The sequence below is a fragment of the Prunus mume genome, linkage group LG3 (genome assembly GCF_029339155.1).
Source record: "Prunus mume cultivar Tortuosa linkage group LG3, ASM2933915v1, whole genome shotgun sequence".
Lineage (NCBI taxonomy): Eukaryota > Viridiplantae > Streptophyta > Magnoliopsida > Rosales > Rosaceae > Prunus > Prunus mume.
Window position 1 is genome coordinate 28,672,741 of NC_142700.1, and position 17,587 is coordinate 28,690,327.

At 37.6% G+C, this 17,587-nt stretch overlaps 1 protein-coding gene, 1 long non-coding RNA gene, 1 other non-coding gene and 1 pseudogene across 3 annotated transcripts; 3 read left to right on the forward strand and 1 right to left on the reverse strand.

Annotated features, from left to right (window-relative positions):
- Positions 1-807: 807 nt before the first annotated feature.
- Positions 808-915, reverse strand: LOC148919322 (small nucleolar RNA R71). The gene has a single exon (XR_016125741.1). It is a non-coding gene; the product is annotated as a small nucleolar RNA R71 (small nucleolar RNA).
- Positions 916-1,400: 485 nt separating this feature from the next.
- On the forward strand, positions 1,401-2,314 carry LOC103326921 (uncharacterized). The gene is made up of 3 exons (XM_089048848.1): positions 1,401-1,756; positions 1,804-2,011; positions 2,165-2,314. The coding sequence occupies exons 1-3, from the start codon at positions 1,401-1,403 to the stop codon at positions 2,312-2,314; spliced, it is 714 nt and encodes a 237-aa protein (XP_088904974.1).
- Positions 2,315-4,781: 2,467 nt separating this feature from the next.
- LOC148919323 (uncharacterized) lies at positions 4,782-5,518 on the forward strand. Its single transcript, XR_016125478.1, has 2 exons — positions 4,782-5,043; positions 5,171-5,518. It is a non-coding gene; the product is annotated as an uncharacterized LOC148919323 (long non-coding RNA).
- Positions 5,519-13,305: 7,787 nt separating this feature from the next.
- Positions 13,306-14,015, forward strand: LOC148919324 (uncharacterized; annotated as a pseudogene).
- Positions 14,016-17,587: the final 3,572 nt, after the last annotated feature.

The window sequence follows — 17,587 nt, forward strand, 5'->3', positions numbered from 1 at the left end:
TGCACTTGCGAGAATTAAAGTTGCTGTTTTTAATAACTCATTTTAGTTGTTAAGGATAGGCTCAAAAAGTTTTTGGCGCCGTTGCTGGGGAACCGGTAATGATGGTGCTATAGTTAGATTACTTTGATTGTTTTTTTTTTGTTTGTTTCATTTGTTTCTTTTCGTTGGTTTTTCTTTTAGTATTCAGTTCTTGTATTTAATTGTTATCTCCATTGAAAGCAGGGAATTGAGTTCCTTGGTGTGTGCACGTCCGAATCTGACCAGGAGCAAAGTTCACCTGAGCCACTTTCACTAAGAACTGCTGCTGTACGTGCTGGTTTGAGGATGAATTATAGTTCTTCAAGCACTGAATCTAAGAGTTAAGAATCTGAAGATTCAAGCAAGATGGCAGAGATTTCGAACAACAACAATAATGTTGAAGGAGGTGGTGCGCTTGTTGTCCAACCTCGAAAACCCCTGTGTGAGTTTTCCATTCCCAAAGTCACCGATCAACCTTCGTGCATCGTCTATCCTTAACTCATAGTTGACAAGTTTGAGCTTAAAAGTGGTATGATTCATCTTCTTCCAACTTATTATGGTAATACCACTAAGGATTCTTACATGCATATTAAGCAATTCTTTGAAATATGTGCTACGATCAAAATTCAAGGCCTCGATGATGAGCAGATTAAGATGAGGCTATTCCCATTCAGTTTAAAAGATAAAGCTACATCTTGGTTATACTCTTTGCCTAATGCGTCAATTCGTACTTGCGATGAGCTTTCTAATAAGTTTTTGCAGAAATTATTTCTGGCTCAAAAGACTAACAAGACTAGAAAGGAAATCTTTAGTTTCATACAAAAGGAAGGAGAAGCTTTTCATGAATGTTGGGAGAGGTACAAGGAGATGATAAGTTTCTTTTCCACACCACAACATAGAGAGTTGGATGCAAATGCAATCTTTCTATGAAGGTTTGCTTAATTCTGAAAGGATGATGATAGATGCAATAAGTGGAGAATGACTGATGAATAAAACAGCAGATGAGGCTTTTACTCACTTTAAATCCTTGAGTGCTAACTCTCAACAATGGAGCCACAATAAAGGAAGAGGAGCTCCTATGAAAGGTGTGGTCTCTGAGGTAAGTACTAATAATGAGATTGCTGCAAAGCTTGATGTTATGTGTTCTTTGCTTCAACGGGCAATGACTGGCCCTCTAGGAAGCAAATGCCCTTCAAGCAAGGAATCCTAATAATGATCCTTACTCAAACACGTACAATCCGGGGTGGAGAAATCATCCTAGTTTCAAGTGGAGCAATAACTCAAATGTGCAACAATCTCAAGGACCTCTCCCAGGATTTCAAATACAACAAAGGCAATTCCAGCAAGCTCCCCAATGAGTGCAAGAACAAAGGGTTGACCAAATGGGAAAATTGCAAGACATGTTCAAGAATTTCATGGGGCAACAGATGCAAACCAATCAGAATTTTCAAAATGCAGTGAACAAGCTAGAAGTGCAAGTTGGGCAGATTGCATCCTCCTTGAGAAATAGAGCATCCGGAACATTTCCAAGCCAAACGGAGGTGAATCCAAGGCATCAAGAGCATGCTAAAGCAATACACATCTTGAGAAGTGGTAAACAAGTTGATAATAAGGTTGGAGATGCCAATGAAGAGCAAGAAGATGGAGAAAATGTGGAGATCATTCAACCACCACATGGGCAGCCCACAGGTTCCACCAAACAGCCCCTCAATGCTCTTGAAAGAGCACAGGCCCTAAGGTATCATCTAATGCTAATCAAGTTCCAATTTCAACTAATGCTTTTAGGCCTATTACACCCTTTCCCAGCAGGTTATCAAAGTCAAAGAAAAATCAAGGCTTGGATGAGATAATGAAAACATTCAAGAAGGTGCAAATTAACATCCCATTGCTCAATGCCATTGCTCAGATTCCAAAGTATGCAAATTTTTTGAAGAATCTATGCACTAACAAAAGGAGATTCAAAGAGCATGAACAAGTTGCATTGAGTAAAGAGGTAAGTGCAGTGTTACAAAGAAAGCTACCTCCAAAACTAAAGGATCCATGTTCATTTTCTATACCTTGCATAGTTGGTGATTTTAAGTTTCAAAAAGCTTTGCTTGATCTTGGTGCTTTTATAAATCTTATGCCATATCATGTTTATGATCAGAAACTTAACCTTGGTGAGTTGCAAGCCACAACTGTGAGCATTCAATTAGCAGATAGGACTATTTGGTACCCCAAGGGCATTCTAGAAGACGTTTTGGTGAACGAAGAAGGTTTAATCTTGCCAGTCGATTTCTTAGTCCTGGAGATGTAAAAAGCACCAATTCCTGACAATGAATTACCCCTTATCTTTGGCTGACCCTTCATGGCTACTGCTAAGACCAAGATTGATGTAGAGCAAGGCACTCTCACCATGACCGTTAATGGAGAAACTGTTGCCTTCAAAGTGTTTGATGCCCTGAAGCCAAATGTTGTACAAGATTGTTTTCAAATTGAAGTATTTGGTAATCCAGGGAAAGAGAGATTTGATGACCTTCCATATTCAGTAGAACCATGCTTGCTGAAAAGATGAGACAAGGAGGAGCAGGGGGCAGCCCATATGTTCAATGCTACAATTCCCACACACAAGAAGAGGCTGCCCAAATTTGGAGATGTTAATATTCCAATCATTCCTACAATTCATTGTGATTCTATTCATAAACAGAAAAGGAAAAGAAAAGCAGTAAGGAAGCAATGAAAAAGGAAAACAAGCTTGGTGAACTCTCTTGCATTGCATGAGGTGTCGATTGAGCCCAAAACCCCCTATTCACTATAGAAAGTTTGGACGTTCGGCTGAAGACGTGAAACTTAGCGCTTCTTGGGAGGCAACCCAAGGTGACGAGGAGAAGATAGAATATGCGAGGAAGCTTGCTTGTGTCCTAATCGCTTCAAAAGGGAGTTTTTCTAAACTCTAACCTTTGGTTATGTCTTTCCCTTGTCTTCTTTCCTTTCATTTATGAGGCATTGCTTTTTCTTACACTCTAAACATTGAGGCCAATGTTTCATTTAAGTTTGGGGGGAAGGATTTAGTTATGTTGTTTCAAATTGTCAAATTTTAAAATTTTGAGTGTGTCTAATGGCCAAAAAAGCAGGATTTTGTGTGTTGTTTCGTTATCCTTCCAAACACCTATGATACGACTTGGACTAATACTAATATGGTTTCTCAAAAATTGATAGTTATTGTTTAAGGACTTTGTGTGGTTCTGATTTAACTCCGTCTTGCATGCCATCCTTGCACTTATTGAGCACTTTGTCGAGTTAGTCCAATTTCTTGCTACTTGGAGACGTTATGCAATTCTACTTATCTCATTATCTTGGTTTCATACTCTAGAACTTATTTGAATATCTCTTGAGACAATTTATTTCCAGACAATGCTTAGGAAGTGATTTAGGCCATGTTTGAACCGTTTGAGCTTTTCTAACCATCCCTCTACATGTATTCATCCCTAGTTAACCCATTTGAGCTTACGTTAAGCCTTTCTTTGTGTAAACCATTCCTACCTTAATGAACCTCTGTTTTCTTATTCTTACTTATTCTATGAGCAATTAAAGCTATCTTCAAAAGAGAGTTATAAAGAATGCAAAGTTTTTGGAGCAAAAGTGAATCATTAGTGCTATAACCCAAGTGTTGAAAAGAAATAAGTTTTGGGGTATTGGTAACTAATCAAAAGAGGTAATGAAGTGTGACCAATGTAGTCACGGCCCTAGGGTGTTATAAAAGAGAAGATCATGGTGATCTAGGGTAAAGAGCCACAAAATTAGGCCAAATAAACAAATATGAAGGTGCTGAAATTCTGTTGAAAATATGCTCATGTATGTGTTCCTTGCTTGTTACAAAGATCAGTAATCTCTCATGCTCTTACTTATGCTTTAGTTGTGCTCAAGATGTTGTTATATATCCATATCCCCTCTTTCATTCAACCACTACCCTAAGCCTCATTACAACCCTTGTAAAGTCCTTTTGATCCTTGGTATTATATGGTATTACTGTAGAGAGCTGTTTTGATAATGAGCTTATGGGGTTCGGAATTCTTGATTTTGCTCTAAGTGTGTGCGCATGTACTTATTTGAGTTGCAGGTGTTGTACTGATACTGCATTCACACACTACACTTAAGGATGCTATTGTGAGCTTTGGTTACCCTTGAATCATGTGTGGAACTTAGATTGTGATTGTTGTGTTTCTTTGGAACCATATACTTCGGTGATTCTTTGAGGATATTGTTTGGAAGGCTTGCCACTTATTTCTTGTTTTCTAAATGGTATTTTTACTTTGTTTTGGTCGAGGACTAGCAAAATCTAGTTTTGGGGTATTATAAGTAAGCCACGCAAGTTTGACGTCAGGTGTTTTCATGATAGTTCTTTCCACAACTTCCATTCAATCTTAAGTGCATCCCACTTATTCTTCAATTGAACTTTACCATACTCATGTCCCGTCTCTTTCTTAAAATTTAATTTCAATTTTTCTCATCCATCACTACAAAAAAAAGGAAGAATAGTCACATTTTTTTAAAGTGACTAATTTATTTTGGTGACAATTATGGGTGGTCAACTAGTTTACCAAATTAGTCACTATTATATGTGTCTAATGATTTAAATATAATAAATTTTGTTGTAGGTGACACATGAATAGTAATATGTAATAAAATATAAAAGGACAATCATTCCCATAATAAAATATTTACAATGGTAATTTAATAAAAATATATGGATGGAATCTTTCTCACTAACCAAGGCTCTTTTCCCTTCCCTCTTTTGTTCTCATTTCCTCATCCTCAATCCTAAGGCTTTTATATTTTTGTATGAACCTCAATCCCTTATCTTTCTCCTTCCTCACTTTCTAATCCAACTTCTTTCACCGTTCTATCTTCTCCTTCTTCTCCTTTCAATCTCATAATTATCAATCCCTAGTATGTTGTTAGTTCATCTTGCCCTTCTCTGTTTCTCCGCAATCTTATATTCCTAACTCAAATATTCAGATCTGAACTGCATCTCCCCTTGGAAAGGTAAAGGTTTCATTTTTTGAAGTTTTCATGTGGGTTTCATTTAAGGAATGGTTTTGGGTGGGTTTGATTTATGAGACTCAATTGGAAAGCTTCCATCTCTCAACCTTCTACTGAAATCCTTTTCCAGATAAGAGTTTTCTATATGTGAAGCCCAACCAACGCCGACACCAACGATGTTCACACATATCCAATTGTCTCTTTGATAGCCACATTGAAGCCCAACCAATGACGACGTCAACACCGTCAGTCTGAACCTTCATGTGTTCAAATGATGTTGGCCTAGATCCTGTTGTCTTTGTCTTTGGTTTAGTGTTTGAAGAACATTTGTTTCCTACATATGTAGCTGGATTGTGTCTGGAATTTTTTTTTTTGGTTTATTGTTCTTAAGTTTCTTGGTTTGAATTATTTGGTTAAAGTTTCAACTCTTATGGAAGGATGATATATATAATATGGGTCTTGACTCAGATTTTTTTCATCTTTGATTGTGATTTCAGCTAAGAATTAGGTGATGGGTATTTTGGTTTGAGTGTTGTAATTTGGTTTTCAATGAGGGATCTGGTTTTCGGTAAGGGATCTGATTTCAGCTAAAAATAAAAATTAAAAGTAATTGGAAATTATTATAATTGTGAAAAATATAATACACAAATATAACACAAATAATAATGAAAAGGATTTCTATTTTTTTTTATAAAGATAATGGAACGATGTTGGACGTCAGTGCAGTCAAATAAAATAAAATAATAAAACATAAATATAGTTTGATTAGACATGATGTGGGGCCAACTTTGGAGTAATAGGATAGTCAACACAATTTGTCACGAAATGATGCTTTAATCGTGACAAAACCCAACAGTCATGGCCACATCAAAAATTGTAACTGCACCATTACTATTGGCCATAGTCACCAATATTAGTGACTAATACTGCCAAAAGTCACGAAAAAAAAGTGACTGTTGTGTATTTTTTTGTAGTGCATCTTTGTTAAAGTGAGTGCCAAGACGATGTCCTGCCTCAACCTCCTTGATACATAAATCACAAAATATGACTATATTAAGGTTATTCCAAGTAGCTATAACTCATGATGAACTTCCCACATTCTTCCCGATCCTTATTAAATCCAAATAAATGAGTCTTAGATAAATCAAACAAAAGATTTTAAAAAAAATGTCAAACAACAAATCCAAGTTATGATATATCAATCATCAAAGCTACTGCAATACTTAAAGAAATAATGTCCTAATTGATATTAAATTAATATGTAATATTTGTTTGTATGATTATGTATTGGAAAGTGTAAGGCTATAACGGATATTCCTGCTGCCATGTGTTGTGCCTACCTCTCCCTCATCATGACAATAGAGAAACCTCAATGTTAAGTGTCTGCAAAGAGAAAAATATATTTCACCCAAAAAACAAGAGAAAAATATATATCTATATATATCACAATAATTTTGTTTAAATATAAGAATATCACCACACTTTTATTGTCAAAAATGTTGGGCTATAAAGTATTTTTGGTCAAAAGTGTAAGGCTATAAAGTTTCATAAAGTCTAGATCCAGGGCCCTTTAAATGCAACATAATATAAAATAACAATCACAACAATCAGAAAATGACAAAGAAAGGAAGGGACTAAAATAAAAAATATGCAGACCCAAATATCTTCAATACTCTAGTTCGCATGAAGCCCCAAGTTCCATCAAAATGTTGAGAGGGACAAGTTTTACACAAAAGCCCCAAATTCCATCAAAATGTTGAGAGGGAAAGGTTTTACACATAATGACAGGACCCGACCCAAATTCCACTTTGGAATCTGAGTCAAAACCTGTGCATGTTCTACACCTTGGTAGGTGCCGGGCATTCTTGACCAAAATACCCTTCTAAGTTTCCGAAATTCTTTTTCTTCAAAGTTGACTTATGTCGAAAATTCAGCAGAGTCTCCCCTCTTCAACAAGCAATTTAAATATCCTCATTCGTTCAGCATGTACAAAAATGGAATTCATGCAACCAAACATATGTGACATACCAGAGAGTCCAAAGATACTAACTTGATAACCTTCATGACATCAGGCCTCTTTAAATAAGATAAATCGTTCTGCCAACTAAAATTGATCCCAACCTTTAAAATAACATAAGTACGTTAATAGATTTCAAAACAACTTAACTGAACAGCTTTTCAATCACTTGATCTTGCGGCTGCACCTAGTAACTCTAGGTTGCCTACGTATCCTTAAAAAGGGATCAAGCCACGCGTAGTTCTTTCTAACAAGGAAAAGAATATTAACGAGCCGGGTCAGGCCGGGTTTTTTTCAATAATTCAAAGCCCAGGCCCGATTCATAGGCCAGGCTTTAATGGGCCTTATCGGGGCGGACCGAAATGGGCTTCCTATTTAAAAAATCAAATATATAAAATTCATTTCATTCTTGCTAAAGTATGAAGCTTACAAAATGTCTTACAAATCTTATACCCTTCCAAACAAAAAGGTCTTAAAAAATCACAATCTAATACAACCAAGCTATGAAAATCAAATTAGATTCACTCACAATCTAACCAAAAACTGCAAGGCAAACACTCAAAAGCATGATAGTGTTCCAAAGTCCATTACTACAATAAAAATCCAATGCTTGCAAAATAAAATACAATCCTATTACATAAAATTTCAACTTTCAATGGTCTCATTTTCAGATTCACTAACAATCTCAACTTCACTGTCTGCCATCCAATCTGGTCTTGATGCTCTAATGTTCATTAATTCTTCAGCTTGTTGCTCATCTACTGCTGCATCTTGCTTTCTTGAATATATCAGGGCCCAATCTTTCAAGCAAATTAAAGCTTCTATTGTACTCGGACTCAAACTGGCCATTTTCTCTGATACAATTCTACCACCTGCACTAAAACATGATTCTAATGTTACAGTAGAAGCTGGAACAATTAGCAAATCTCTAGCCATGAGGGAAACAATAGGGTATAATGATTGATTGTTTTTCCACCAACCCAAAAGACTAAATTGATTATCATCAATTACTTCTATTGTTGGTAAATCAAGATAAAATTGTAATTCAGAAGAGTTGGTGGAAGAAGAAGAAGAAGAAGAAGAAGAAGAAGAAGAAGATAGCCTTTTCCTTTTCAAGCCTTCAATAGAGAAATTTCTCATTATAGGGACAGATATAGAACCAGAAGTTTGGCTCAAGATAGTAGAAGTTACAACATTTTTCACATTTTGAACCACATCAGGAATTGCATTCTTCTTGTAGATATCAAATAACTAAAATAATAAAGTCTTTAAAACTAAATTTTTTGAGTCAATGGCTAATTGATCAATACCTATCATGTCCAACCATTCAACAATTGCAAATAATTTAAACCTAGAGTCCATAATAGTAGCTAAGCAAAAAACCATAGGAAACTCTTTCCAATATTTATCAGATTTTGTTTTCATTTCAGTCAAAGCATCCTTAAAAACAGAAAATTCAGAATATGCAGCAAATAATCCATGAATATCTATTAAACAATTAATAACACGACTTGAAGTAAGATAATACACACCAGAAAATATCTTAGTTAAAGAATATAAAATTTGTAAAAACCCACTAACAAGTTGTGCTATTGTCCAATCTTCTTCACTAGGGACTTGTAAATTACAAAAACGTGATTCATTTACCTTTTGAACATACCTATGCAAAGGGGCTTTATATTTTATAGCAACATGTAAAAGCTCTATGTTGAATTCCACCTATGAGGCACATCAATATCTATATTTTTCTTTCCCATATGGAAATCACTACAACATTTAACCCAAATTTCGTGTCTCTTGTTAGATGAATTCATGCTACAAACAATATCAGTAATTTTATCAATAGACGAAGATAAAACTTTAAGTCCATCTTGCACAATCAAATTCAATATATGACAACAACATCGTACATGAAACAACTTTTTATACACAAAATCTAGCAAAATAGTTTATGGAAGTATACCTGCAGTTGAATCATTATTTGATGCAATATCTAATGATAAAGTAAATACTTTGTTATGAATGTTCCAAGATAACAATTCATCAAATATATGAGTTGCAAGTGACTCTCCGGTGTGTGGGTACTCAATCATTTTACAGCAAATTATCCTTTTATTCAAACACCACTCTTTATCGATAAAATGTGCAGCAAGTGACATATAACCCATTTTCTGTCGTGATGACCAAACATTAGAAGTTAAACAGATTTTTGAATCAAGTTTTTTAAAAACAGCAAGCAAATTAATCCTTTCTTTATCAAATTTTTTTAGCACATCCCTTTTATATGTAGAGGCTGAAATTTCTTTATATTGAGGACAAAATGCACGCTAAATCAAGCCTTTAAAATCATGGCTATCAACAAATTTAGATGGCAGTTCAGCTCTAATAATAAAATCCACAAGTTCTTTTCGAGCAATATCATGATCATAAACAAAATTAGTCAAATTTCCAGCAGCATCAGCATTTAATAACATTTGACCTAGAGTTACCCTAGCTTGTGCATCTTCATGCCTTTTTAAATGACGAGATAAATGACTAGTGCCACTACTAGAATTACCAACCAACAAAGTATTACAAATAACACACTTAGCCTTAATTACTGGTGTACCATTTTCAAATTTGTTAACTTTTTCAAAAAAAGACCACACTTTACTTGTTAATCTAGGAGTGACCAGCTCGGAGTTGGCTCTTTTTAAGCATGCAGAGGCGGAACACTCTACTTGACAGACCCGACCAAAATTCCACTTTGGAACTCCGAGCCGAACCCTGTTTGTGATCGACACTGGTGGTTACCGAACACAATTGACTTGGTTGCCCTTTTTGATTAAAAACTTAATTCCCTTAAATCCGACTTCTACCGAAAATTCGCAGAGTCTCCCCTGTAAATTGAACGTTCCCAATATTTACACCTGTCAACAAGTACTTAAATATATACACCAACTGCCAGTATACAAAAATAAGTAAGTTCCAACAATTAAATACGTTTCAAGGCAATATCAGAGCATCTATACAGGTTTATTTACAAAGGAGGTAACCGTTGTGAAGCAAGGAACCCTACATCAAAATGGGGAAGAGCGGGAAGCGGGGAATGTCCTGTGGTGGCTCTCGGATGCACGTCTACAGCCTGGGGGCGTAAAACAATAAAAAGGTGAGTGGACCCCAAAAACAAAGTTTAGAAAATAAGTAAGAACATACTAACCCCACAGTAAAAACACAATTATACAAAACTAACTCATTTTCTTTATCGTATACATGCTGAAATCAATGTATTCATGCATTATATACCAAACACATTCATGGTTAACATTAATCTTGTAAAGCATTAAAATCCGTTTAAAACTACCACTTAGGTGTACCCCTCTATTTCCGTCAATTCCTGGTTTGCCATCAATTCCGATATCCGTCAATTCCCCTGGCAAGTCTCGTGACACATAGTCAATTCGAGCCGCAAATGGCGGGATTTAGGGACCGTAGTCAACCCGATCCGCATTCCGGCTTCGCACGAGTCCACATCGTGGGGCAATATCAAGCATCGACTAAATGAAGGCAATCGATAAAATCCAAAGGCAACTTGGATGCCGTGGACATCATCATATCCGAAGGCAACATCTGTATATCTGGGTACCTAAGGTGGCTTAGAAAATAATAATAATAGTAATAAGCAAAGTTTGTTGAAAGATCTAATAAATAACTGAATTTCTGTTAAGGCTGGACTCTGCTGCCATTTATCGATGTTTAACTAAAATTCTCTTTTCCTATATCTCTAAAGGATATTCCACTCGGCAGCATGCAAATCAAAATATTTAAAAGCATGTCTCACTGATAAAACACTATTCTTTGAATAAAACTTATTCAAGATCAAATTCTATAAGTAAATTGCATAAATTCATTTATGAAAACAAAAAGTCCACTCAAAGGTTGGTCCGAGCTCGCTGGACCTTTGGAAGGTCCCTCCTGCGGGTCAATGGTGCCCGAAAGCGTGATTCAAATACCGAATAAAATATATTAATAAAACTGCTCAGTATAAATATTTAAATAAAACCCGACCCCCGGCTTCTAGAAGTGCGTGCATCAAATTAAAGTTATTTTATGCCCACATTACGTTCCTTTAATCCTAGGACATTCGTCCCGTGAATTTGGTTTCGATCGGACGGTTAGATTCGTCACGATCACACGATCGACGATTCTAAATCCTTAACCCTAGGGTTCGCGATTTCGGAGTATCCGGGACTCCGATTCATGATCCGTCGAATCCTACACAATCTTGGTAAGGTCAAAATTAACATATCTTAAAGTGATCACGATCCAACGGTTCAAAACTATTGAACCGGATAACGCATACCATATAAAAGTTCGCTTAACACTCAAACGACGTCCGAATTGAGATCCGCGAATTTCTATACACTCGTGAGAATACTAGGATAATTCTGGAACTGAGAATTGTCCCCACTAGACTGCCCACGCGCCGCCACACGCGCCGGCACTTTGGGTGGCTTGAGAAATTTTCGCGGCCGGAAACACTCCAAACCGCCGGCCCAAACTCCTAACTTAGATAAAACACCCAATTTGGAACCACTTTTGTTCTTGGACCTACCCCAAAAAGTGGCCGAAAGTGGCCGGAATCCTACCCTCAAAACCGGCTGAAACTTTAGTTGAAAATCGAACGCTCGACGCTTAAAATTTCTGAAATCTAACCCAACCAGCAGCTAAGTTACGAAAAATAGCTGAAAAACCATACCTCACTCGTCCGATTTGGTGGAGAATCGAGGGAGAACGAGCAGTGAGAAAATCTGTCAAAACCGGCAACTTCCTTCGAGTTTTCCGGTGGTTTCGCTGCAGTTGGCATCGGAGCTGGGCTGGGTTAGGTAGAGGACAACGATACGAAACTTTTGCAACAAATTTCACTCAAAACGGATATCGGATGGCGACGAAATCGTCGCTTGAAGGTGAGTGTGTGTGGAGAGAGAGAACCAGAAAATCTGGTCTCTCTGAGGAAGAAGGAGAAATAGACTCGATTCTGTAGTGGTACTGTAGCACGACAATTTTAAAATTTCCCTTACGTCCTTTTGGTTTATAGACCTTTCCTCCTTTGTTACAACTCGGAATCGAGCGTGCCGCATGTCTACGAACTCGTTTCGTCGCGCTCTACGCAACGGTGCAAACAAAATTTCCAAACTCCTCTCCGGTCAAAAAGTCAACTTCTCAAATACTAAAATAGTCTAAGGGCAAAAGTGTCATTTTTCCTTAATAAAGTAATAGTTAAATATTAATTAAAGTTTGGGTTATTACACTCTCACTGCTCGCAACCGAGGAGCAGGTAGAGCAATCCGCATCGAGCACGTGGAGTAAGCAGAACTACTGCAGTCTAGAAGTGAAGTGGAAGTAGTTACTCATGTTCCTGGACTTGTGGTAATTTTTTGTTTTTATTTCATTTCTGCCTATCTATTTTGTAATTCTATCCTTGTTTCTCTAATCATCAGTCTTTCTAGGTAGAAGTGCCCAAAACTACTGGGGTTTTGGTAGTGATGACCAGTCTTTTGAAACCTCTCATTGTTGCTGTAAGAGCAACTCCACCCATTTGCTCTTAGCCATGACAAGGGGGGAGCTAGGGCAGCCACTATTCACGTGAATAGTAGTTGCCCTTGCAAATAGTATTTTCGTTTCCACCGTTGCCATGGCAAAGGGCAATTACTATTCATTTTTTTATTTTTTTCACAACTTTTTTTACCTTAATAATTAATTTGGATAATATTTTCGGATAAAATTTTTGGGTTCCTACGTGTCAATACTATTTATATCTCATAATTGGATAAAATTTTCAATTTCAAATTTCAGATAAATTAAAAAAAAATGGCTGGTATCTATAGAAAAAAATTCATTAATTTTTGGGTATTTTAAAAAAATAATTTCGAATATTTTCCAGTATTTTATTGCAAAAAAATTTGATGCCGTTAGATTGGAGGAAAATCGATTGGAGAGCCCAGACGACGCCACGTGGCAACAAAAATAAATAAATAAATAAGGCGATCAGCGGGGAGGGGCATCAGAGCAAGATCAGGTGACGTCAGACCCTCGTTTTGGACCTCAGTGAAGCTACCTTCGGCCAGCCCGAGTTGGTGGGTCCTACACCTCCCACGGCCTGGGCTGTCCACCGAACACCTTTCCCCCGGCACTTGCTCTAAGTGTTACCAATTTTGGCCCCCTCTTTTTGGTTCTGCTTGGAACTTACTTATAATCTTTCTCTGTAGATGCCCATCCATTCTTTTTTAGGTTCATCTACCATGGCCTCCGTTGCTAATCCAGAATTGGCAGAATTTAAAGCCATGGACCTAGATGCCCATTTGGACAAACTGGAGAAACTGAGTTCTACTCCTAGCAAGGCCAAGTCAAAGGCGGTGGATGAGGCAATGGAGAGAGTGAAGATCTAGCAATCCACTGAGCTGGAACTAGATGAGAATAGGGAGGATGTTGATCAATTGATGCAAGATCTGGACTTGCTACACAGACAGAATATGGCTCCCAAGCCTATTCTTGAGATGAGCCTCGGTTTGGCCAGAGATGTGCTCAACCTTCACGACCGCTGTGAGAATCTCAAGCCCACCTTCAAAACCTCTGAGTTCTGCAAGGCTACTCATGAAGCCAACTTGGCTGATTACGCAAAACAAAAGGCAAAACTAGATCAGATGGTTGCAGGATACAAGGAGGCCAAGGCCACTACAGACAAGCTAATGAAGCAGATTGAGGAACTTCAAAAGCGGTTGGCAGAATGCAGGGAGGTGCAGAGTAGGCTTGGGGTGGGTGAGTTCTAAGACCAAGGCTACCTTCCTTGTGCAAAGCATGGTCTCACCAGGACACTTTGAAAGTTGCAAAGGCTTCAATCCATCAGTCTTTGCTTCAGAAGGAACTCTCTATTAAGAAAGCTATTTTACAGGAGACTCTTAAGAAATTAGGGTTTTAATTTCAAATTTAGACTTGTAATAAACAATTTAGCCACGAAAGTGGCTATATTTAAATAAAAAGTTATTTATTTTTGTGAAATTTTTTATTTCTCTTGACAAAAAGGAAGCAGAAGTAATTTTAAAACGTACTTAACAAATTTACAACAAAAATAAATTTTGAACAGAACTTTAATCAACACTTTCATTTTGCTGCCTCTCTATTCCAGGATCTGTTTGCGCAGCCTATGAATCCCACATAGTTGGATAAAATTTCTTCAACCACTTGCCATTGATTGGTGCAGCATGAACATTTCCATCTCGATCTTGTAATCTGTATGCCCCTAGTCCAAGGATTTGCTCAATTATGAAAGGACCTTCCTATGTAGGTGATCACTTACCATAACCAGCTATGTGTGTTCCAAGGGGCAGAACTGCTTTCTAAACTATTTCTCCTTCTTCAGAACTCTTGTTTTTAACTCTTTTGTTGTAGGCCCTTGACACAGCTTGTTTTCCTTATCAACCTAGTTGAAAATATTGACTTTTCAAAGTTTTTTCCAAGCAGTCACGTGGGTTTGCCTCTAATTTTTTGGGCTTTTCTTTTTAATCATGCCAAGCCTAGGTCCAGTTTTTCAGAGCTATAGGCTGATTTTTTTTATCTTTTCTTTTTTCCGAAGCCCAAGTGCATTGTCATGGTTTTGACAGATCCTGGGCCGGGCTTTTTGGATTTTGGGCCCTTGACTTCTTTTAATCACAAAACCCAGATGCTTGGGTCTGTGATTTTGCCTCATCCTTCTAAGCCTCCAGTATTTGGGCTGAGTGTGCATTTTTTGCCCAATTATAAGGGAATGATGGTGGCTGTCCAAAATTGATACGGGCTTTTGATCTCTTGGACTGGGTGTGTCAAATTAGGCCCAAACACTTATATCAATACTTTCCCTTTATTTCACAATTCATTTCCCGACCTTTTTATCAACTTTCTGATAAATTGATTCTCAACTATACTTAAAATATATATGCCACAATCTGATAAAAACCAAGGGCCATAATTCATCATTTTTAGCTACTGGGTACATTAGCAATCTATAAATAACTATCTATACTCAATCCATAACAGGACCCAGATAACTCATTCTCGATCAGGACTCGTTTACAACATCATTTAAACACTTCTCAAAGATATAACTGCCTCGGAAGACTCACGGTTAACCAGGGGTCAAACGCCCAAACTTGGTCAACCGGGTCGCAAGGCCCACGACCTTCGATCACGTTCCGGAGTCCCTATAGGTTCAACGCACTCTTCTGAACCTACCCTGCAAGTTCGGTCCAAATTGAACGGTCAGATGGATCACGATCGCACGATCGAATGACTACAATTTATCTTTCCCTAGGGTTCACGATTTCAGAATATCTGTGACTCCGATCCACGATCCATCGAATCCTATATGATCCTGGAATTGTCTAGATCAACATATATGAAATTAACTACGATCCAATGGTTCAAACGTATCGAACCTGGAAATCACACAATAGGCGAGATCCGTTCAGGGTTCAAACGTTAACCAAATTGGAATCGAAAGTACCTAAACGCTCGTGGCAACTAGAGAATAATTTTAGAATAGAAAGTAGCTCTACCATGCTGCCCACGCGCCGCCACATGCGTTGGAAGCACGTGGGTGGCTTGATAAATTTCTGGCGGCTGGAAAAACTCCAAACAACCAACCAAGCTTCCTACCCAAGGTGTAAAACCTCGTTTGGAGACACTTTTGTTATTTAGCATACCCCGAAAAATGGCCGGAATCGAGCTTGCAAAATCGGCGAAACTTTAGGTTGAAATTTAACCCACATAAGCTAGAAATTTCTCAAATCCTACCCAACCATCAACTAGATCATGAAAAATAGGTGGAAATCCATACCTTATTCGTCCAATTTGGCAGCCGGAGAAGAGAGAAAGAGTGAAAATCTGTCAAAACGACGACACGAAACCAGTGTTTTGGCGGTTTTAAACGGTGACGATGGGGATGGTTTGGTTGGGTAGTTGGGGTGACGGCAATCCTTCCTGGGCAGGTCCGGTGGTCGGGGTGAGGTGTGGCGGTGGCTAGAAGGAGGGAGACGATCGATAAAATCAGAGGAGGGGGGGTTTTGATATGGCAAATTACCATTTTGCCCCTCAGTGTAATTTAATCGTATTTTCTTCATTATACCTCCGATTCCAGTCCACTACGTATCTATAGACTCGTTTCGACATGATCTACGCAATGGCATAAGCGAATTTCCCAAATTCATTCCTGGTCAAAAAGTCAATATTTTCCCCAATAATTTATTCTAGGGGCAAAATTGTCTTTTTAAAAATTAATTAATAATTAATAAAGGATTGGGTTGTTATTAGGGCTAGCAATGGGTCATGTCGTGTCGGGATAATAAGCGTGTCAAGAATGCTCAACCCGAACCCAACCCATTTAATAAACATGTCGTGTCGGGTTGGATCGTCTTTTATCGTGTGGGTTTCGAGTTGTGTAACGGGTTCATAAATAATAACATGCATGTTACAAAACTCACAACTGAAAAAATTTAAATAAAAAAATGGAGAGAGGAGAGAAAATATAAGGAAAAGAAAGAAAAAAAAAGATAGAGAGAGGAGAGAAGAGAGAAGGAAAAGAAAAAAATAGAGATAGAGAGAGAGGAGAGAAGAGAGAAGGAAAGAAATAAAAAAGAGAGGAGAGAAAACTAAAGAGAAGGAAAAGAAAGAAAAAAAAGGAGAGAAGAGAGAAGGAAAAGAAAGAAAAAAAGACAAGAGAAGATAGATAGAAAACAAAAGAAGAAAAAGAAACATTATAAATATTAAAAGGCATAGTATATAATCAGAAAGTTATATGTAGCATGGTGGATAAAGTGTTGGAGAGGAATGAGGGTGGGAGGTTCGAAACCCCTTTGTGTGCATGTTGAACTCTACATTTCTCTTCATTTTTTCGAAGGTTGGCATGTATTAAACGGGTTGACACGACCCATGACACGACTCGTTTAATAAACGGGTTAGACAGGTATTATAGCGGGTTAGCGGGTTGATCGAAACCCACCCGTTTATTAAACGGGTCAGAACGGGTTGGTTCGGCAATTTATTAAACCCATCCTAGTTGTTACAGTACCATTGCAAGTAAAACTGGAAACAATTCATTAGATGCCAAAATAATTCAATTTATTGAACCATTGTGTTGAAATATTGAACAACTATTATGGATTATGGTCGAATTTTCCAGATTTCATAGAATTTTTTGTTAAAATGTCCTATGCTAAGGACGAGTCATTTATTTTATTTAAAATTAGAAATTAAATTAAATAAATATTAAAATATTAAAATAAAAGCTCAAAAAGTCCGGGAGGTGAAAAGGAAAAGAAGAAAGGAGAAAAAGGGATATAAAATTACAAAATTGCCCATATTCTTAACGGGTTCACACGACACACCCTTTTAAGTAGGGGTGTTCACGGTTCGATAACGGTGGCTTGGAAGAGTTGCCGATCACCGAACCGGAGTACATCGGCATAGCTATTTTGGAGACTGCCACCGCGCGAGGAGATGTAAGACCGACTACAATTG

What these genes read in the sequence shown, in the direction of transcription:
- LOC103326921 (XM_089048848.1), top strand. Translation starts at nt 1,401, where the DNA reads ATGGGAAAATTGCAAGACATGTTCAAGAATTTCATGGGGCAACAGATG. An exon ending in GAAAGAGCACAGGCCCTAAG is followed by an intron (nt 1,757 to 1,803) that starts GTATCATCTAAT and finishes TAATGCTTTTAG; the next exon opens with GCCTATTACACCCTTTCCCA. An exon ending in AAGTTGCATTGAGTAAAGAG is followed by an intron (nt 2,012 to 2,164) that starts GTAAGTGCAGTG and finishes GTTTATGATCAG; the next exon opens with AAACTTAACCTTGGTGAGTT.